The 23,128-nt window shown below is 35.8% G+C and overlaps 2 protein-coding genes and 1 long non-coding RNA gene across 5 annotated transcripts; all 3 read left to right on the top strand.

The window, feature by feature from the left end:
* The first annotated feature begins 15,937 nt into the window (after window positions 1–15,937).
* Window positions 15,938–19,047, top strand: LOC133806810 (probable cadmium/zinc-transporting ATPase HMA1, chloroplastic). 3 transcript variants are annotated; one of them, XM_062244907.1, is made up of 6 exons: window positions 15,938–16,083; window positions 16,165–16,349; window positions 17,091–17,237; window positions 17,619–17,721; window positions 18,359–18,782; window positions 18,908–19,047. In XM_062244907.1, exons 1-5 carry the CDS (start codon window positions 15,996–15,998, stop codon window positions 18,514–18,516), a joined length of 681 nt encoding a protein of 226 aa, XP_062100891.1. In that variant the 5' UTR covers window positions 15,938–15,995; the 3' UTR covers window positions 18,517–18,782; window positions 18,908–19,047. The 3 variants fall into 3 exon arrangements, with proteins under 3 accessions (XP_062100891.1, XP_062100883.1, XP_062100887.1); XM_062244899.1 differs by having other exon boundaries at window positions 17,619–17,814; XM_062244903.1 differs by having other exon boundaries at window positions 17,619–17,814; window positions 18,359–18,789.
* Window positions 19,048–19,417: 370 nt separating this feature from the next.
* Window positions 19,418–21,680, top strand: LOC133806826 (uncharacterized). Its single transcript, XR_009879084.1, has 4 exons — window positions 19,418–19,543; window positions 19,981–20,324; window positions 20,629–20,735; window positions 21,051–21,680. It is a non-coding gene; the product is annotated as an uncharacterized LOC133806826 (long non-coding RNA).
* A 667-nt stretch (window positions 21,681–22,347) lies between these two features.
* LOC133834755 (uncharacterized mitochondrial protein AtMg00860-like) lies at window positions 22,348–22,920 on the top strand. The gene has a single exon (XM_062264475.1). It carries the CDS (start codon window positions 22,348–22,350, stop codon window positions 22,918–22,920), a length of 573 nt encoding a protein of 190 aa, XP_062120459.1.
* Window positions 22,921–23,128: the final 208 nt, after the last annotated feature.

The raw sequence follows: 23,128 nt of genomic DNA, 5'->3' as shown, positions 1-23,128 counted from the left end.
TGTGGTTAACTGTGAAGTTATCATTTTATGTTTATGTTATCTGGATAGGGGTTATGTCCTACATAGACCTTCTTACCGGGCGTTAGCTCACGTATACTGTGTGTGCGGGTAAAGGCAAGGCAAAGCAGTGAGTGGTACGGACTCGAGGAATGGTTCTTACATGTTAGCAAAGGGCATTGTTTTAAGTTTTTAAATGTTTTAATTTGGATTTAAACGTTTAATTTTTGGTTTTGAACTTTGAAAGGATTACTACTGTTGTCATGGTTTTATGTTGGTATCGAATATTTTTATTTTAAATAATGAGATCTCATGCTTAGTCTTATTTCAATAACTGAGCCTTTTCTATCATAAATGTGTATCGATTTAAAACATACTTTTATAGGTAATGTCTCGGGAAATCGGGCATTACAATATGATATCAGAGAATTTCAGTCCTAAAGAGTCTTTGGTAAGCCCTAACATGTAAAGTTCATCACCGAGGACAAGCTCGACTCACTATACTCTAAGAGGTTATATTTACTTATGATAAATTGTTTCCTTTTACTATATGTGCATTGATGTATGGCCTTTTACGTAAGGTGATCTCTTTCTAGTGATAAACTTTCTTCTTTATATCTTATTGGTGTGTGGTTCAGGAGTTAGAAAATGCCTACTCGAAGATCGGTCAAATTAGGATGTGGTCGAGGTAGAGGTAGAGGGGCGGCTAAGGCATCACTGGCCAAACCACCACAAGGATGGGAAAAGTGTTTTGCTAGAATGGAGGAGACCATTCAAAGGAAGAATGCAGAGATTAACCATCTAAGGTAGCAAGCTAGGTCACCAGTAGGGCTGGTTGAGCAAGTGACCAGACAATCATTAACCATAGCGATGGTCCCCACTGCTGAGAACAAAATGGAATCGTTGTTTGAAAGGTTCCGGAAGCAACACCCACCTGTCTATGAGGGGAGCACCGATCCCTTGGAGGCAGAAGAGTGGATCAACGGTATGGAAAGGATACTAAACATGATGGGGGTTCAAGGGAATGAACGGGTGGTTTACACATCTTATATGTTGAGGAAAATGCTTGTATTTGGCGGGAAATGGTGCAACAATCTCAGAATATGAGTACCATGGACTGCAATGGGTTCAAACAAGTCTTAACCGACAATTTTGTTATATTTGATTATCGAAATTATTGTTTGAATAATTTATATATAAATATAAGAAAATTTCATATTCATTTATGAGGATATGATCTTGTATGCGTACAAGAGAATTAAGATCATATATAATGAATAAAATAGTCAGCAACATATTAAAGTATGAAATCTTTAATCAATGGTTTCTAGTACGGTTTACTAAGCATATAATTGGATGCAAGTAATCTAGATTCAGATTACTGATGTAGATAAACATCTTTGTAAAATTACTTTTTATAATTACGATTATATATGACATGATCGATATGAATTAATTTCTTTATAAACTTACTGTTTGTCATTAATCTAAATCCTGAGTGGTCATGAACTTATGTTCATGTTTATTGAATCTTTTGATTCATTCATTAATGTCTCTTAACATAATGATGCTAGTGACTTTTTTTTTTGAGATTCAATATCTTGAATGGGCAGGAACATGATATTGCAATAATGGAATCCATGCTTTCCTATCGGATAAAATATTGGTTCCCTTAAAGGATTAATTCTTTGACTGAATAGTTATTAAGCTCAAATCTATAATATGATTATAGATTAATTATTCATTGATGAATTAATGGAACTTAAGGAACAAGAGGTAGTTAGAAGGGTAAAACGGTAATTATTGACCAGCTCTAATTAACGAACCAATAAATGGATGACAAAACTACATATATTGATTACACCAATGGACTGCAAGAGAATACTCTGTAAATATAATTCTATAATTACTAAGAGTGCAATTAAGTATATATAGTGGAGTAATAATATATTTAATAAATAAGATTATTTAATTAAAGAGTTTAATTAATAGTATGGTTTATTGGAGCATAGTATTATAAGTCCATGGTCCCCGAGTCGCCTTTGTACACACTGTCAAGTGTAAAGATGTCACAGGCAAGATTAGTGGAGAAGATAACTAAATTGCAAATGAATTAATTTTCCAAGGCTAAGTGATAATTATGTGTAATTGATTAATTAGTTTTTATTTGAAAAACTTTATATTAGTTGAAATTAATATTAGTCAGTGTTTGTATGAATATTATAGAGAGTTTAATATTATATTAGTAAAAGATAATTATTCAAAACTAATAATTTAAGATAAGGTTAATTGTGAATTAAATGATATTTATTTTGAAATAATATTTATATTATTTTTTAATCAATATATTCTCTTAATTTTAATTAAGCAAACACATGAGAAAAATTAGGGCAAGCATGAGTGTGCTACATGCATTCACTGTCCATGCACAGTGAGTGGCGCCACACTCTTGTGCCACATGTCCTTGGGATTTTAATTGTTTAAAATTCAAATATTATTTGTATATTTAATTATTTTTTAAAAAATATTAAAATAAATAATTAAAATAAAAATCTAATATATCCGTTTTAAATTAATTAAACTAAAAGAAAATAATTTTTTTTTATTATCTTTAAAAGAAGCGATCTTTATCAGACGCTTAAGTCATAAAACTCGATAGAATTTTCCAAGCCTGGAAAAATTCTCTAGAACTCTCTAAAGCCTTATCTTCGCCAAACTCTTTAGATCTCATGTGTTGAGAGCATCTAGAGAGCCTAAATAATTAAATCGGTGATTCTCACGTGCCCACATACATCCTTATGTGTTTGAGGAACGACTTGGAAGATTTTGGTGTGAGTCTTCTAGTGGATAAGAAGATTGTTTGATTATAGAAAAAGACTCAAGGAATCTTGATAGGCTACAATAGGTATTCTTCTATTCTTATTCTATGTATAGATTTAATTTATAAATATATGTATTGATCCTGGCTCGGTATTAATGATTTTTAAAACTACCACCCCCTTCTGCTGCATCCCTGATTTTCTAAATTAATACCAACAATTGGTACTAGAGTGGTCTACATATATGTATACATTAAATGTTATGTGGGTTTCTTGCATTTTTTATATGTATGATGAGATGTATATTGAATGGATGTTTTTGTTTTATGAATGTGTGGTTGAATGATGATTCATTAATTATATGGTACTATTGAGAAAAACTGGGCCTGAAAACCCCCGAGTCTAGTAACTCTTGTAACTGAACCTTCAGTTCCTTCAATTTTGTTGGAGCCATCCTATATGGTGCTCTAGACATTGGCTCTGTCCTCGATGCCAATTCAATAACAAATTATATCTCTCAGTTGGGCGACAATCCTGGTAACTGTTCTGCGAATACATCTAGAAACTCACTAACTAACCTGGTCTCCTTGGGTCCAATTGGCACAACCTTAGTGGTATCCACCACACTAGCTAGGAATCCTATGCAACCACCTCGCAATAGGTCTTTAGCCATCAATGCTGATATCATAGGAATACAGGTCCGTGCACAGTTTCCACAAATACGAACGAGTCCTCACTCTCAGGTTAAAAGGTTACCATCTTTTTCTTACAGTCTATGGTTGCCTCATACTTGGCTAGCCAATCCATGCCCAGAATCATATCAAAGTCATCCATGATAAGCTCAATCAGATCTACTGATAACTCTCTACTATCCACCTTTATCAGTAATGATCTGACCTATCTCCTAGAGACTACCGGATCCCTAGTAGGCAATAAAGTCCCAAATCCCACTGCATAATACTCACATGGTCTACACAACCTATCATTCACTCTACTAGATACCAAGGAATGTGTAGCCCCAAAATCAATCAAAGCAATATAAGAAGTGCCAACACTAGAGAGCTGACTCGTCACCACTGAGGGACAAGCCTCAGCCTCTCACTGCGTGAATGCAAACAATCAAGCTAGAGCCAAGCTATCCGCCTTCTTTGGTTCCTCCTTCTTCACTCTTGGGCAATCTTTCTCAAGGTGCCCATTTGTACCACATAAAAAGCATGCCTTCGCCCGTCACTCTCCTAGATGATGTCTCTCGCATCTAGCACATTCTAGATAAATCCCCCAGCTCTCATTGCCACCCTAGCAGCCAACCTGTATACCCCGTGGCCTCTTGTTTGGGCTTGAAACTGTAACAGTTTCTGAGGTCTTCCTCTTCTAGTCACTAGGGCCTCCGCCCCTACCAGATCCAGTAAAAGGAGGTCCTTCCCTCCTTGTGTTCCTTCTGGACGTGTTCTCGCGCCAGATCTTGTTTTCTACACCCTCAACTGTAAGGGCCTTTTTCACTACTTGAGCATAAGTCGTCACTCTAGGTACTGAAGTAATTTTAACATCTCGTGCTATTATAACATTTAGCCCTCGAACAAATCTCTTCTTTCTTATGACATCTTTTGGCACCAAGTTTGAAGCGAACTTGGCCAACCTATCAAATTTCAGAGCGTACTCTGTAGCAGTCATGGTGCCCTAGACCAAATGACTGAACTCATCTGCCTTTGCTACTCTGATTGCATCATTATACTACTTCTCATTAAACAACTCTCTAAACTCTTCCCAGCTTAGAGTTTTCATATCTCTGGTCTGGGATACCACTTCCCACTAAATTCTGGCGTCCTCCCGAAACATAAATGTGGCACATGCCACTCTATCATTACTTGCCACCTCCATAAAGTCTAGGATGGATGTAGTCATAACGATCCACTTCTCAGCTTGTAGTGGATTTATCCCTCCCTCAAAGGTAGGAGGGTGTTGTTTCCTGAAGCGCTCATAAAGAGGCTCCCACCTGTTCTTAGCCACTGGCTGTTGTTTTAACACTGGTGGCACAACTGGTGCAACGTCTCCTGCTGGAACCTGTTGCAGTCTCAGTAGGCAAATCTCTTCTTCCTACCTCTATAATCTAGCTTGCATGTCAGTGAGCGCCTGTTGCCAGTTCTTAGGAGCTAGCGGAGGGTTCTGATCCTGATCATTATCTCTGACCTAAATTCCAGCACCGGCTAGTTCATTTGATTTCCCTAGAAGCTTACTTCCAAGTCTATCTATAATTAATGACTTGGCACATCAGGAAACAATAACGGTGCCCAACACCACCCCACGGTCAAAGACCGAACAAATAAGCATACACATGCAATAACAGTGCTAATAAGCAGTTCAATAGCTTTCACATGTAGCAGTCATGCTAATAAGCAAGTTAATTCATATTCATGCTCAATCAAGGTGCTAATAAGCACATCCTTAGTATTCATATGCATATAACAAGGCTAATAAGCACAATATAGCTTTCTGGAGCAACAATAGTGCTAATAAGCATACACTTAGCAATTAGAAACAAATAACGAAGTTAATAAGCATTTCTTCCGTATTCATAGTAGCAATGATGCTAATATGCATGTCTTTTATCATTCACACAATAGTCAAGGGCCAGGCCCTATCGTATAACTCATGCTTCCTAATCAAGCATGCAAATAAGACATTCATATATCAAATAGGCAGGTAAACACATATTCATATCAATAGTTACCGAACCCTGAGTCGAGCTTGTCTTCAGCGGCTGGTGTACATGCCAAGCCAATCTTCAAGAACCCTTAGACCTAAGCCGCTCTGATACCAAGTTGTAAGATCCTCCAAATCCAGGACCATTACACTATGTAATTGAAATAGTGCTTAACTCGCTAAACAAGTCATTTGGACTTAAATCGTGTAATTGAAACTAACACTAGGTTTAGGTACTAAAAATTTCGATCAAAAGTCAACCATTTCATTAATAGAGTTTGAGTTCAATACATGGGATCCCAACAGAGTTTAAAACTATTACAAACTCAAAATGAATACAAAAGTCAACCTAAGCGGAAAAATCAGGGTCCAACCCTAATTCCAACTAATACCCTCAGTTGTGACAGTCGAGCAGACCACAAATGTACACCCTACCCCTGAAGCTGTCCAACTCATGGATGGTCCAGTTTTTATTTTCCTTTATGTGCACCATTTAGCACCCGTGAACCGAGGTTCAACATGAAAAAATAATCATGCTCAAAAGCAGTAAATTGTCAGATGATAGAATCATAATTAACATGTCTAGCAGTAATAATCCTACTCAAGCATGTATTCGATCTAGATAAGTGACTATAAGGCCACACCAGGGCTCATTGCCCAATTCCATGTATAGCCAGCCTTAAAGTTGGCCAAGCGTTCCTAGTGCTTATTATTTTAGGCGGCCATAGGGTCGTTCAAGCATATATTACGCTTCCATGTTAGCTTAACCACATTAACCGATGTTCTGCATGATATTGCCACCCTCGACTCATAAGTCAAGCCTTTAACCCCCCAACTTATAAGCCAACCCTCTAAACCCTTAACTTATAAGTTGAGCCTTGTAAACTCTCGACTTATAAGTCGAGCCTTGTAACTAGATATATCCTTGACTAATAAGCCAAGCTTTTAATCAGATATCATAGATAGATCCTCGACTTATAAGTTAAGCTTTTAATCAGATACAATAGATAGATCCTTGACCTATAAGCCGAGCTTTTTAGTCAAATTTAATCAATAAATTATCGACTTATAAGCCGAGCCTTTCAACCAGATATAACAGATAACCTTCAACTTATAAGCTGAGCCTTTCAATCAGACTGACATGCACATAAGCAATCATTACATAACACAGATAAGCACAGCGCAATCAACATGTTTAATTAAACATTCTAAGCATGGTTATAACCATGTTCTATAACTGGGCCAAGCCCTAAACACAGACCGGGTGAAGTTTTCTTCCCTCAGGTCCTGAGTAAATAGCGTATGACAGCCCTGAGTACGGTCCTTTACTCCCGAGCCTAATAGCTCACCCTAGTCACAACCATTACAAGGAATAGTCACAACCATTACAACCATTACAAGGAAAAAATTGATAAAGGCTTCCAGACTGAGTTCTAGCCTCAAGGAACCTAAGTTCTACTAACCCGGGTAGTAGAACCTTTCCCAAGCCTTTAGGTTTTGGTTCCCATAACCCAAGAACAAAATTTCCAATTTCTTCCCCAATTAGAGCTACCACGCCCCCCACTAAGGGTCATGGTGCAACGCGCCTAGCGCCTCAGTGTCAAGGCAGTTCGAGACACCTCCTTGCCCCTCTGAGTTCATAAGGGCCGCAACACTCCTGTTGGAAAAACATTCAGAGCACTCAGCGAAATTGGCATGGTGAGTCCATTATTTTAGGAACAACAACAATAAAAAAATTTCATCACTCATGTAAATAGTTTATATGATTAAGAAAACAATCCAGAAACATAAAAACACAAAAATTCAAGAACATAAACAATTACTACTTGAAGCCTATCAAGTTTCCTTGAGTCTTTTTGTATATTTTTTGATCTTCCAATCCAAAGCTTTGAGCACTCAAACCACGATCTTCTAGAGTGTTCTCTACACCTGATGATGTGTGTGGGCACATAGAGAACATGGGTTTGCAATCTTAGGAATCACAAGTATTTCTCAACACATGAGAACTTTGATTATGGTCTGAGAATGGATAGAATAAAGAAGAAGAAGAAAGAGTTTTGTCTGACAAAAACTCTGAGAACTATTCTGAATTGTGTTTTGTGTTGTATTATTGTGTGTGTTCTCTTCTTATTCTATATCATATATATAGAGATTTATATTACCTCATTATTCCTAATAATAATAGTAATATAATAATAATATCATAATGATGATAAGATTTGATTTATGTAAATATCTAACTTACCAAATTTGAAAAACTATTTTCAAATTATTAAATAATTAAATAAATAAAATAATAACAAAACTCATACAATATCAGTGTAGTCATACACGCATGACACAGTCCTTGGACTGTGTCATGCGTGGACTGCAATATCATTTTCATGGATATTGTATTTTTCTTTTATTTAATTAAAATCGATCTTCCACAAAATAAGATATTTATCTTTTTGTGGAAAAGATGACAACCATATTTCAAGATTTAAATTTTAAATTCAAAATTCAAATTGATGATCATCATTATCATCATCTTTTAAATTCAATAAATCAAAACAATATTTTTGACTTACCAATTTTATTTTCTCCCACTCAAATAAAATAATTAATTTAAAAAATCTATATATTTATTTATATATATGAATTTTGAAATTTTACATATTTAAATTAATAAACATATTTTTGAAAATTAATAATTAATTCTAAATTAATTATTCAACCTCAATTATCACATAATTGTATACTTGACCCGAAGAATAAAATTCTTCTCAAATTCCCAAATTACGGTTATACCCTCGTATCAACTCTTACCTTGATATGGTGTTGATAGAGCCAGCCTGGAGACCTATGGACCTATAATATCAAGCTCCAATAAATATTACATTATTAATCAAAGCTCGTTCATTAAATAATCATATTTATTAATCTCACGATTACTCCACTATAATTATGAGATTGAACTCTTGATAATTACAAACATATATTTACTGAGTACTTTATTAAAGAATAAAGTGTCCATTGATATAATCATTACATACAATGATAATCCTCTATTAATGGTTCATAATTAAAAGGGAATAAAATTACCGTTTTACCCTTTAGCTATATCTTATTCCTAGAGTACCATTGACTTTACTAGAGAAGGTTGTGTCACAACAAGTTTGCGATGTGAGCGCTCATAACTTTTTCAATTCCAAAAGCCAACCCAATAGGGAACTATTATTCAATCTATAAGAAGGTATAGATTCTATATCTGTTAAACTACATCCCCAACCATATACATCATTGAGTCCCCAAAACAATTGTTCTTAGCCTGATCATTCTGACAAACCTTAACGCATGAATCAAAGGATCAAATGACATATATATGAGTTCATAGCAACCTCGGGATTAAGATCATCTTGTATATGATCATCGTTTTATGTGTTTGATTAATACTATGAAATAGTGTTAAAATAAGTATTAACAAATCACATCTGATCCAGTTCTACATACTCTCAACATACAATGTACCTCCACTAAAGTGTCCTATTACACTAGTTGTAATGCCCTAAAATCCCTAATGCGGTTTAATAGTTGGATTAGTAGGCCAAAAGGGCCATAATTGATTTATTGCGCCATTAAACTATTATATGCATGTTTATGTGAATTATATTATAATATGATGTTAAATGCATGCAGGTGGGTCCACATTTAATTATAAGGGCATTTTGGTAATCTGGCCCGTTGAGGGCGTAATTGTGTGTTTTCATGCATGTTGATGAACTATTGTTGAGGCCACATAATAATGTGGATTTTTCCGAGAAATTCGACATGAGACGATCTTTGAGTAACAAGTTAGCGGTTTGGTCATAATAGGTTTAAGTTCGGGGCTCGAGGTTAGTCTCTGGGTGGTTTGATGATTAGAGCATTAACGAGAATTAAATAGTAATGGGATATAATTTTATTAGTATTTGAGAATAACTGGAATTGGAGAGCATTAATTATGATTAACGAGATAGGTGGAAATGGTCGATTTTGCCCTTGGGGGTTGTTAAGAAGTGATTTAAGCATGGAGGGTATTTTGGTCATTTGACCTAGGTTATATAAAGGTTGAAGGCTGTAAAAATAGAACCAAAAATAGAGCCTTGTTTCCTTCCTCATGATCATCATCTTTCTCTTCTCCTTCCTTTGAATTTTGAAGCAAGTTTGGGGATTCAAGCTTAGAGATTGAAGCTTGAGGTCTTAGACTAGTGTTCAGCCATTGAAGAGGATTCAACCTAAGCTTAAGGTAAGGTTTTAGTTCCATTTTCTAGTACCTTGACCTGTTTTGTGCTGGTTTTAAGGTTTGGAGTTTGATCATGGAAATGGGAATTTGGTGAAGTTTTGATTGGTGTAAGGCTTGGGTTTTGATGCTTATATGGTAGATAAGTTATGGTAACGGTTGGTGGTTTTGCTTGGTGATATTGGGAGAGATTTTATGGGGTTTTGAAATGAGTTCGAAGGGAAAAAAAATAGGGGTTTTTGGCTGAGTTTCAGGTGGGGCCGCAGCTCTGTTCTAGAGCGCCGCGACCCAAGCTTGAGGAAGAGGAAGGGAGAAGCTGCTGGGCCGTTGGGCCGCGGCATAGAGAAGGAGGATCGCGGCCCATGTTGGGGAAATTTAAGGGGGCCGCTTCTGGTTAAGGAGGTGGGCCACGGCATGGTGAGGGAGGGTCGCGGCCCTTAGTGGCATTTTGGCCAAAAGTGTGTTTTTGACTTGGGGATTCAAACCTTAGGCCTCGGGATCGTTCCTACTACCCAGTTTAGTAGGATTCGATGTCCCGGAGGCTAGGTCTTGGTCCGGGAACATTTTATTACTCATTTTATTGATGGAATCCCATAATTGGTTATGACCAGGTGACCGTCAAGGAACTAAAAGGTTGATCGTTCTCAAGGGTCGTTCTTTTATTAATTCTCGCTCGAACCAGAGGTAAGAAAACTGCACCCCATATGTGACTTGCATGGTTATACTTGAGGCATGTTGAATGTTTAAATGTAGAAATTGATTGCATATCGAATGCTTAGAAAATCTTGCTCACTTGTGCATGGCACTGACTAAATAGTCATAACTTGCAATGGTGTCAGTATTAACTGTGAAGCTGTGACTCATTAGTCAAGTTCGCCAGTAGTACTGAGCACTGGTCACATGGTATTGACTAATAAGTCAAGAGCGATTTTTAGCGTGTTTAACGCAAACCGACAAAGATTAGATCTAATCGACATCTGCATTGAATGACTCAAATGAGCATTAATGTCGGACTGACCTCAAGTTCGATGAAAACTAAAAGCACTTGTCTAGCCTAAGGCTAGTCACTTAGAGCCAAGGCAAGAGAGCCTCAATGATTGTTTAGTCACATGGCTATGGGTGTTGAGCCTTTAGTGACTTACCTAGCAGTCACTCATTTGATTTGAGTCAGGGCCAGAAGGTCCAAGTGATTGAATTGTCACATGGCTATGGGTGCCGAGCCCCGTGGTGACTTGTTCATCAGTCACTCATTATGGTTTACCAGAACCTCAAGTGTTAAATCACTCATCTGTTCAGGGCTATAAGCTCTGTATGATTATAATGATAATCATTAGATAATATTTATATGCAGTATTGAGTTTTCTTGGTGGGCTTTGGCTCATGGGTGCTATGTGGTGCAGGTAAAGGGAAAGAAAAGCTCACCCAGTCTTGAGTGGAGAGGTTAGGTGGTGATGTGTATATATGTGGCCGCTTGACCATCACGGCCAAGGAGTTTCTCAGAGGAACTAGGGGGTTTGCCTTATTTTTGCTGCTTAGGTCGGCGAGTTGTAAATTTTAAACTGAATGACCATTTTGGATTGTAAATAACTTGTAAACGTTTGTATGGGTCCATGAACAGTTTTATGTTTATATAAAATATATCCTTTCCTTTTGATTGGTTTTTCACCTTAACCTATTAATGACACCTAGATGCACGGTTATAACCAAAGAACTCGATTAGCGAGTTAAGCATGGTTCAAAGTTCACAGTAACGATCTTGGAGTAACCAGGGCGTTACACTAGTAACCTGAATTTAGGTCACATGTATTCATAATACTAGTGGACCGTACTATCAGTAATTAATCTAAAGATTCCATAACTTTATTTAACTACAAACTGTTTTAAGTTTATTATCTTAATCTCGATCCTCTCATACATATATGAGATAAGACCACATAGATAAACTTTGGAATTTTCTGAGACTTACATAATATTATCAATATAATATTAAGCATAGTCTATATATATGTAATAATTCAATTCAATTATTTATTTCATTTAAAAAAAATTGTCAACTACAATTGCTTTAAGGGCTCTATTCCCAACAACTCCAAGGATAGCGCCATGACACGACCTGTGAACCCAGAAAACCATCGATTTTAAGAATCGCAAACCTATCCAAAATCATCCCAAAACACGATTTTAACTACTTTCGACCATAATAATGGTCCCAGGAGCTCAGAAACATCTAAACAAACCTTAAATCAATCAAAAATCCTTCAAAATTATAATTCAATAAAACCTTACAAAATACTTAAAAACCTAAACTAAACTAAAATGAAACTTGAATTACCGCTGCTAGAATTTGAATCCAGCTAGGTCCCCTGAGCTCATAAGCTTCCAATCCCACCAACACTTACCTCAAAACTCAAGGGTCTAGAGTTCTTTAAAAAAAACCAATCACTTAGAGAGAGAGAGAGAGAGAGAGAGAGAGAATGGGAGAAAGAGAGTGTTTTGTTTTTGCTCTGCTTTTCCCTTCTTCCTGAGTTGATAAACTCAGCTGATGATAGCTTAAGGGTCCAAAAGACCAAAATTCCCTTAAGGCAAAACTTCCCACTCAAAGCTCACTAAGGGAAAAAATGTCATTTTACTCTCCCGTCTCACATTACACTTATAGTTCCCAAATAATTCTTCCAAACCCAGAATATCACTACTTTTCCAAAAATACGACTCATACTCCAATCATATAATACCATATAATCACAAATATAACCTTAACGGGTCAAAATTACAAATATTCTGCTTTAAATATAAGTAGACTTGTTTCACACATTTAATACACTTAAAAATGTGTAATCAATCATATAGTAATATAACCCATGCAATTCACATAATCACGTAAACATTCAATTAATTCACATATAAACACATAATATTTCAATATTCCTCTCCTGGGCCCCTAATCTTATTTGGAATTTTGGGATGTTACAACTATTCCCTCCTTATAGAAATTTCGCCTTCAAAATTTACCTGAACAACTCAGGATATTGATCCTGCATGCCTGACTCTAATTCCCAGGTTGCTTCCTCGACCTTGGTGTTCCTCCATAATACCTTAACCAAATGTATGGTTTTATTCCTCAATACTTTGTCCTTCCTATCCAAGAGCTGAACTGGTCGCTCCTCATAGGACAAATTTGTTTGTAGCTCCAGATTCTCTTAACTCAACACATGAGTTATATCTGACACATATTTCTGAAGCATCGCAATATGGAATACGTTATGAACCCCTGACAGCGATGGGGGTAAAGCCAATATATAGGCTACCTTACCAATCCTCTCTAGGATCTCAAAATATCCCACAAATCTAGGCCCTTCTTCCCAAACCGCTTCACCCCTCTCAATGGTGAAACATGGAGGAAAACATAGTCCTCAACCTATAACTCTATGTCTCTATGCTTGGGATCAACGTAGCTCTTCTGTCTACTCTAAGAAGCGAGCATCCGAGCTCTAATCTTCTCAATAGCCTCATTGGTCCTCTGAACTACTTTAGGACCCATATATTTCCTCTCACCCATTTCATCCCAATGGATGGGTGATCTGCATTTCCTACCATACAACATGTCATAAGAAGCCACTCCAATAGATGACTGGTAGTTGTTGTTGTAGGAAAACTCAACCAATGGCAAGTACTTAATCTAGGACCCTTCAAAGTCCAACACACATGCTCGCAACATGTCCTCAAATATTTGTATCGTCCTCTCAGATTGTCCATCTGTCTGAGGATGATAGGCAGTACTAAAGTTCATTTGTGTACCCATAGCCTCCTGCAAACTTCCCCAAAACTTGGAAGTAAAAATAGGGTTCTGATATGACACAATGGACCTAGGAGTCCCATGAAGGTGTACTATCTCTTTCACACAGAGATCAGCGTAGTGATCCACTGTAAAGTTTGTCCTCACTGGCAGGGCTGCTTAACAAAGTACGTCGCATCCATCGACTGCAGAAGGAAAATGGTGGTATTCATATCACATAAGGGTGAGCAATTTGTCTTCATGGGAGAGACATCAGAACTCCGAACACCGATAATCTCGTCACTAAAGGCTCGAAGGATGCTGACACAAGGATGGCAAGCCTTTTTAGCAAGTGTAGTTGACACCACCAAGGATTCTCAGTTAAGGTCGATGGATGTTAGAATCGTGTGTGAGTTCTCAGATGTATTTCTAGAAGATCTACATGGCTTACCACCAAACAGAGAAATTGAGTTTGTGATTGAGCATGCACTAGAGACGACACCCATTTCTAAAGAACCCTATCGGATGGCACCAATGGAGCTAAAAGCACAACTATAAGAGCTATTAGATAAGGGATTCATAAGGCCTAGCTACTCTCCTTGGGGCACGCTAGGACTTTTTGTGAAGAAATATGATGGGAGCATGCGAATATGCATAGACTATAGGGAGCTCAACAAAGTGACCATTAAGAACAAGTACCCTCTACCACTACACCAAACACCTATTACCATAACACAAGAAGATAAGACTATTTAAAAAGTATTATAGTAAGTATGGTTAAAAAATGGTAAAGTCCAAAACCAAATGAAAAAAAGGCGGCACCAACTCCCGCTAAATTGAAATAGCAAGATTTTGGTCTGACTATAATATAGTCTCTCTACTTTTTTCACATGTAAAATAAAATAAAATAAAGAAGAAAGAAATTTTCTCCCACCCGATCTTTCCTTTCTCCCTCTCTCTATATCCTCTCTCTATAGCAAGGTTTGGGTTTTCAGGGAAGGAGATACCAGATCTTCTTTCCCTGTTTTAATACATATTTTCTTTGCTATAAACCCCCGTATAAGGTCATTTCTTTTCCACTGAACTGAAAATTTTATTTATTTATTTTTCTGGTTTGCTTATTATTATTTTTTTTGTTGGAGTTTCGCTGTATGCGAGATCGATATTTGATTTTTTTTCTTTTATTTTATTTTAAATTTTTTTGGTTGGTTCCCTTCAGGTTCAAGAAACAAGATGTGCATTTTTTTGTGAAGGCTAGGCGCTGGCTCTGGGAGATTTTTGGGACTTTGGGGCGGTTGAAAATGGAGGGTTGACATTGGCTCTTTGTTTGGGTGAATCAGGGTTCGATTTCTTTTGGGTTTTTCTTTTTGGGTAGGAGGGTTTGGTTGAGATGGGAAGCGCCGGTGAGACCAGTAACAAGGGCATTGACCCGTCGGTAGGCGGGTTGGTTTGGGTCCGCCGCAGAAACAGGTCATGGTGGCCTGGTAGGATAATGGGTCTCGATGAGTTGTCTGAGAGTTGCTTAGTTTCGCCGAGATCGGGTACCCCTGTAAAGCTTCTGGGTTGCGAGGACGCAAGTGTGTAAGTGTTCTCATCTTTTTTTTTTACTTGGGTTCGTTTTCTCTCATTTATTTTTGGATGAGAACTTAGTTTTGATTTTTTATTGACTTGCTTCATTGATATAAACTTATATTCGGCTTATTTGATAATATGCTATTGTGAAATTAAAAATGTCGTTGTTTGTGTGTTTAAGAGATTTGTATATATATGTGATATGTACCAATTTTTACCTGTTCATTCTCTTGGACTATTCCAAGTTCCACTCAAGTCACTTGCCTTGGTCTTTGTTTTACTGTGGTTATGTTGCTTTTCAGCACAAGTTAAAAGAACATAATTAATTTATAAACTTGCTTCCAAAGACGGTTGCGAAGCCTTTACAGAATGCTTTCATTCTCGTTGCTTTTCCTCTCGTTGGGGTAAAATGTGAATTTTGAGTAAAACTATTTATAGTTGAACTTATAACATGCTTGTATTGGCATTATTTTGTTGACCGTTGACACAATTTTTGTGTTGGTCTTGCATAATTTTATAACTTGTAACGTTTATATCAACTGGGATTTTCATTTGACTGTTGTCTTTACAGAATCCATTGCAATGTTGTTATAAATTGAAATTTAATCGGTGGCAATATGCTATACCATCTGGGGTTTTCTCACAGCAGAATGCCAACTGATTTTGAGATAACCTGTCTTTGTAGAAACAGTTGTATTTTTAAGTGAAAAACACTATGTATGTTTATATATGAGTTTGATTGTTTTCCTAGTTCGTAAGAATATAAGATTATAGTAGCAATTAGTTACGATATACTCAACTTTGGATGTAGGTCTCTACAGTACTTGATGCTCTTATTGACATTAGTGGTGGAAAAGTTAACATCCATGTATTAATGGCTCTAGCGGCATTTGCTTCAGTATTTATGGGGAATGCCTTAGAAGGAGGGTTACTTCTTGCCATGTTTAATTTGGCTCATATAGGTAAGCCATGCACAACCACGTTTAAGAATAGCTTATTGTTTTGGAAAAAAAATTGATTATATAACACTGGGATGACTGCAGCTGAAGAGTACTTCACCAGCCGTTCAATGATTGATGTTAAAGAGTTGAAGGAAAATCATCCCGAATCTGCTCTTGTGCTGGATATGAATGAAGATAGACTTCCTAACACAACCGATTTGGCATACAAAAGGGTTCCTGTACATAATATAGAAGTGGGATCCTATGTTTTGGTTGGAGCTGGTGAGGTATGTGATGCTAATTTTATTCATTTCAGTTTTGTTTGTTGGAATAGTAAGCTAGAATGTTCAAATTCTGAGGTGAAAGGAGTATAATATAGAATTGATTATTGTTTTCTTAGGATTTATATTCTCTGAACCTAGTGAAAGTCTAGCTGTTGATCAATTAACTTTAAATGCATGTTATGTTCTGAAACTTTTCACATTAATGTGAGTTCTTGACTTGCACTACTCTGTCTCTTAACACTAAAAAATCTATCCATGTGCCTGGACTATCATGTGGATGGCTTTTTGCTTCTTGAATGATGGTCTAAAAACAATTTCAAGACTGAAAATGTTGCCAATGTGATGGACTATCAAATGAATGGGTTTATCTATCTTTAAGAATTATGGTGTGAAAACATTAATCCTCTGTTGTAATAGATGTCAAGTGGTTACTCATCAATATTGTGATTTTTGGATGATGTTATTGAAAAAGAAAGAAAAATACACAAACACACATACGTATATAAATATATATATATACATATTTGTAGCTTTCTAAATTCATTTAGCGATGATCTAGCTCTGTCTATGTTCTTTTCATTTCACTTAATTTAATCATTTCTTTTAGTTTGCCATTGTAAGTTACAAAGCGTTTTTTTTTAACTCATCATGTTAATTAGTAGATAACAGGGATCTTATATGGAAACTATGACTAACTGATACTTGGAATGAAAGCAACTTAATAGAAGCTGCTATTGTGATTAGTCTGTGCCTGTAGACTGTGAAGTTTTTCAAGGCAATGCAACCATTACTATCGAACACTTGACGAATGAAGTCAAACCTTTAGAGATTAAAGTTGGAGACAGGATTCCTGGTGGAGCAAGAAATTTGGATGGTAGGATAATTGTGAAGGTGTGTTTATGGACTTTCTCATAGATATATAACACAATGAAGGGAGAATTGGTGTCAATGTTTATGTGTGTGTTTTCCTCTGATAATTGGATTTGTAAATCATAGCTTAAACCGATTGTTTTTCATTATACAATGTCTTATTCTATAATCTTTAGTGAAATTTACTGATTTGCCAATACCTCATGAAAATGAATGCAAGCATGATGTTTGATAGGAATATAGGAGGATTTGGCAATTTTATTAAATTTATAAAGATTATGGTGCCAGTAGTCTGTTTGTTTATGATGAAGGTGCTTGGGTGCTGAAAGAAATGAGATGGTGATATTTTTAAAAAAAATCCTTTTGTTGTTTTTTAATTTGTTAAAATCGTTTCTGATTCAGGCTACAAAAACGTGGAAAGAGTCAACACTCAGCAAGATAGTACAATTGACTGAAGAAGCACGCTTGAATAAACCAAAGCTTCAAAGGTGGCTTGACCAATTTGGTGAGCAATACAGCAAGGTTGTCATAGTCTTGTCTGTAGCTATTGCTCTCATTGGTCCATTTCTCTTCAAGTGGCCATTCTTTGGAACATCAGGTAGTATTTAGTTTATACAGTGCCCTCATTAACTCTAATACTATCTATTACATTCTCTTGACGTACCCCATTATGGGATTTAAAATTTTATGAAACACCTACTCTTACCTTAAAATGGTCCTTTTTTATTTGTTGGTTTCAATTAGAGCTCAGCTTTAACTTTTTTTTAAAAAAAAAAATTGTAACATCTCCAATTTTCAGTACTTTCAAAAAATTGCTTCTTGTTGTTCATATATAATACATATTACATGCATATATATACTGTAAAGAAATGTTGAGTTGGTCTTCCAACTAGAAGGTGTCAAGATAAAAAATATTCAAATACTTGATCTGTTACATGTATATTCTTTCTTTTTCTTGTTTTTTAATGGTTGACTTTCGAGTTAACTTGTGAATTCCTATTCATGCAGCTCTTTTTTTTCCTTCCTAATTTGCACTGTCAGGGAAATTTTCATCTTCTGTTTTTTAATGGTTGACTTTCGAGTTAACTTGTGAATTCATATTCATGTAGCTCTTTTTTTTCCTTCCTAATTTGCACTGTCAGGGAAACTAGCATTCAAAGCAATTGAACCAATTTATGGACATCAGGCTGGAAACAATAACTCAAATTTGACTACCTGTTGTATCCCGAACTGTGAGAAAGAAGCTCTTGCAGTCGCAGCTGCCATGGAGAAGGGTACCACTCATCCTATCGAAAGGTAGCGTCACTGGACCATAGAATTTACTTTTCACAGTAGCTTTTTGGTCTGTAATCTTTAAATTATTTACTCATATTGGCTGTATCACTACTGCCTTATCATTTATTATCTCGATTTTCTGATCCATGCTCTGTGGGGTTGCATTGGTTGAGAGAAATGAATAAACAAGATCTCCATAATACACGATCTCAACAAGAATCCATAGAGAATTTTCATCTTCTGTGGCTGAAAGTGAATTAGGCTTATTGAGGCAAAGGCATACAGTCTCCGGTCTGAGGTATTTTCTAATTCAGAGCTCAATAACTTTATTTTTATTCTTTTTTCTTGAATAAATATATAGTATAAGATATGAATGGTTTTTGCTCAAACATTTTGGATCCTTTTCTTTCAATTAGGGAAGGGTTCTCCAGACTGGATAATTCTGTTTGTGCTTAAGCAAGCAGCAGTCTTTCTGATACATCTAACGAGGATAATATTTCAAATCTAAATGGAGAACCTCAAGAAAATAACTTATATGCATCAACGATTTGGAATTGTATGTGTATGTCTCTTCGACACTTCTTGGATTTTGGTTCTTTTACATATGATGTTTATGTTGCTAATCTTTTTTTCCTATATAGGAGTGGGAAATCATCAATGACATGAGGATTGACATGGCTAGACTACAACAGAGGATGAATAACTTGCAAAGAATGATGGAAACTTGCATGGACATGCAACTTGAGTTGCAACGCTCAATAAGGCAAGAAGTCTCTGCTGCCCTGAATAGGCCAGCTTGTTCACAAGGTACACCAACAAATTTAGATCCAGTTTTGCTTATAATTAATTTGGAAATAATATTTTTTTCCATTAAGATTAACATATAATTTGAAAGAACCATAATCATATAAATCATTCCCAGCTGCTCCAGCAGAGTTGTGTGAGGGTGAGGGTGAGGGTAGTTTGGCCGAGGATGACACCTAGTGGGATCATGTTAGAAAAGGAATGTGTTGTATATGTTCTAATACCAATATTGAATCTTTACTGTACAGGTTGGTAGAGATCTCATACTTTTTTTTTTTTATATAATTATATAGCTTGTTCTAATCAAAGGCTATAATGGATTTAATTTTTAGTACCTGGAAATGATTGTCTTTGAAGATACATATATTTTGATGATGTCTTTTAGTTTTCTATTTGTATTTTCCAGAGTTTGTCTAGATATGTTGTTTAAATTATTTTCTATTTTTTTCTTTCTTATTTTGTTTCTGGTACTAAGATGTGATTAGTTTCCTCTGCTTATAAGGTTTTTCTAATGTTGTTCTGCATTTGTTTGGACCCAAGCATGTGCTTTGTAGTAGGTTAGCTTAAATAGGCTTCATCTTCTTTTATGATTTTTTTTTTAAAGAAATATTCAATGTCAGTGATATGTGCAATTAGAGTTGTTTTGTTTAAACATGATATTAGACTTGTTTTACTGTTCTTGCAGGTCTTACTGTTCATTCTATCCAATAGGGTAGCTGGATGCCTAATTGTCGAACCAATAGAGAAGGCATTCAAAGTCATCTCAAATTCAGCAGACAATGATGCTATTAACACAAAAGAACAACGAACCAAACCAACCATCCTCTAATTTGGGGATATTAGTTTTCAGAGGGAGACAGTGAAAAGATCTCATTCTGCTAGTAATACTAACCTGTTGGATGGAGACCTTGGTAGTGCAGTTGTTTGCGAGGAGGTAGCAGTGCCGGCTGTCTGTGGCATTAGAGCAATTTTGGTGTCTCCTGTCAACAGAAGAAAATGAATAGCCACTCAGTTGCTGGATGAAGTGAGGTAATTCTCTTATGTTTAAGATATTCACTTTGGCAAGTGATGACCAATATATGATTTTTTGTAATTTTTATTTGTACGAGTGCCAAATCTTTGTTTGAGAGAGAGAGAGAGAGCGATAGAGAGAGAAACTTTACTTTTGATGTTCTTCGACTTATGTCATTTTGATGTCTGAAGTTTGCACTTACATTATCTTGTGTACAGTTTTCCTTGTATTGAATTTCTTCTGCTAGAGCAACCTAATGAGCAGCAATTTCTAAATGCTAATACAGTACTTGTCTAAGAGTTTTTAACTGTTGAAATGCAGCTATCACCCAATACCAGTTGTGTTCTCTGAGGCAAAGGGATCATGTATATGGGATCCTGAAGGCAAATGGTATCTAGACTCTCTCTGCTTATTCTGCAGTTAATCAGGTAGAAAATGTTGGGAAATTGTGTTTTCATATATATATTTGTTACTTGATGACTGAATTTGTTTCTATCTGAGCCACTACTGCAGCTTTTTATCTATTCATATTTCAATGTTCTTTCTTTTTTTCTTTTCAATGATTTCCATTTTCCAACTTGCTTATTACTGTGACGATTGCTCTTTTTTCTCTATCTCAAGGAAATGCAAATTCATAGAAGATGTAAGGCAGGAAATTTCCTGATATTCATTAACAATTGGTATTTTGAACTCCTACACAAGTACTTTTTAATGAACATGCATTATTTATTTCTCATTTTCAGTGCTGCTGCCTCTTCAATGTCTGCACTAAATCAGCCAACCGTTCGAGTTCAGGCTATCATTGCTAAAGGTGTACCGAGTCAGATGCTAAGCAATTGATTGTGGCTATCATTGCATTATTTTCTTATGATTGAGTTGTGGCTATCATTGCATTATTTGCTTCTGAAAATTTGAGAAACTTCATGTTGCAGAAACTATTAGTACTAAAGAATTATGTCAACATGTAATAAGAAGAATCACTATAACATATCTGTTGTGTATGTCTCACAATGTGGTTATCTAGGCTATCAAAAAGTGGTTAAAACAGCTAGTGACCATAACTCTTTTAACAAGATTCCTCAAGTTCACTTACTTTGGTTCAGCTGCTGAGTTAGTTAAGTTGATTTTTTAGTTTTGTTTTCGGGTTGGTTCTTTTGTATTTTGGTGCACGTATATAAGTGAACCTTGCATCATTATTTATGTACACAGATTTAGAGAGCACTAAGAGAAAAAGAAGAGAGAAAGAGAGAGTTCAGTGAGTTGTAGAGGTTGGAGTTAAAGAGAGAGCATTATTTATGTACACTGTTGTTGATGATAGTGTTGAATGTTTTAAACTAATTTGTGGATTGTTAATACAATGTTGAATGTTCTTACTTTTTGTTATTTGAAAATCAAGTTCGTTTGATGATGCTAGTATATATTAGAAAGTTAATTTTAATTATATAAAAAAAATTAAAATAGAATAGAATAAATTAGTGATATATAAATAAAATATATAATGAGAATTTAAACATATCTAAATATAACAATAATACGAAAATTGAGTTATAATATTTATTACAATAACACTTTTTATGCAAAGAATTATGTTATGCAAACTTCATTATATAACACAAAAAATGTGTTATACTAAAGTGTAGTATAACACAAAAAAAGTGTTATATAATCGATTATAAATAACATAATTAAACACTTATCTATATATTAAAATAACACATAAATGGTGTTATCGTTGACAGTACAATAACACATCTATATAACACTGATAAAGTGTTATGTAAAGTACCCTGACCTACGATAACATAGTCGGTCTTAACACATCAGAAAGTGTTATCGTATGTTTTGATAACACATTTTCGATGTTATTAAAAGCATTTTTTCTTGTAGTGTACCACAAATTGACAACCTATTTGATCAAAGGGAGCTCATCAGTTGAAGGTGAGGGAAGAGGACATTCCTAAGACTGCATTAAGGACTCGATATGGGCACTATGAATTTTTAGTGATGTCGTTTGGACTCACTAATGCCCCATCAACCTTTATGGATTTAATGAATCGATTATTCAATGACTTTTTGGAAAAGTTTGTCGTGGTGTTCATCGAAAACACTCTCATATACTCAAAATTTGAAGCAGAGCATCTAATATTGACATTAAGGAGATTACAAGAGCACCAATTACTTGCTAAGTTCAAGAAATGTGAATTCTGGTTGGAGAAAGTAGCCTTCTTGGGCCATATCATGTCAAAGGATGGAGTTTCGATGGATCCAGCCAAGATTGAGGCTATGAGAGATTGGCCTCAACCTAAGAACGCGTCTGAGATTAATAGTTTATTGAGATTGGCGGGATACTACAAAAGATTTTTTGAAGGATTTTCTAAGATTGCAACACACTTGACGAATCTGACACGCAAGCAACAAAAGTTTGTTTGGACTGCACAATGCGAAGAAAGTTTTCAAAGCCTGAAGGAAAGATTGGTATTCACTCTAGTTTTATGTGTGCCAATAGAAGAAGGGAAATTTGAAGTATACTGCGACACCTCTAAGAATGGATTGAGATGTGTATTAATGCAGGAAGATAAAGTGGTACCCCACGAGAAAACTGAAAGAGTATGAGCAAAGGTACCTTACTCATGACTTGGAGTTAGCGGTCATGGTTTTTGTTCTTAAGATTTGGAGGCACCATCTTTATGGAGAGAAGTGCATTGAAGGTGGTTGGAGCTGGTAAAGGAATATTACTACGAGATATTATACCACCAATGAAAGGCCAATGTGGTGGCAGATGCTCTGAGTAAGCGTAGTTATGGGAGCGTCTTAGCACTTA

This window comes from Humulus lupulus, chromosome 1 (genome assembly GCF_963169125.1).
Source record: "Humulus lupulus chromosome 1, drHumLupu1.1, whole genome shotgun sequence".
NCBI classification, from domain to species: Eukaryota; Viridiplantae; Streptophyta; class Magnoliopsida; order Rosales; family Cannabaceae; genus Humulus; species Humulus lupulus.
Note: the sequence above shows the minus strand (reverse complement) of the source record. Positions and strands in the feature narration are given on the sequence as shown.

Excerpts from the sequence above, each read along its gene's own strand:
- LOC133806810 (XM_062244899.1), top strand. The coding sequence starts at position 15,996 with ATGGCTCTAGCGGCATTTGCTTCAGTATTTATGGGGAATGCCTTAGAA. Across the intron at positions 16,084-16,164 it reads GTTTAATTTGGCTCATATAG|CTGAAGAGTACTTCACCAGC; the intron begins GTAAGCCATGCA and ends GGATGACTGCAG. Across the intron at positions 16,350-17,090 it reads TTTTGGTTGGAGCTGGTGAG|TCTGTGCCTGTAGACTGTGA; the intron begins GTATGTGATGCT and ends TATTGTGATTAG.
- LOC133834755 (XM_062264475.1), top strand. The coding sequence starts at position 22,348 with ATGGATTTAATGAATCGATTATTCAATGACTTTTTGGAAAAGTTTGTC.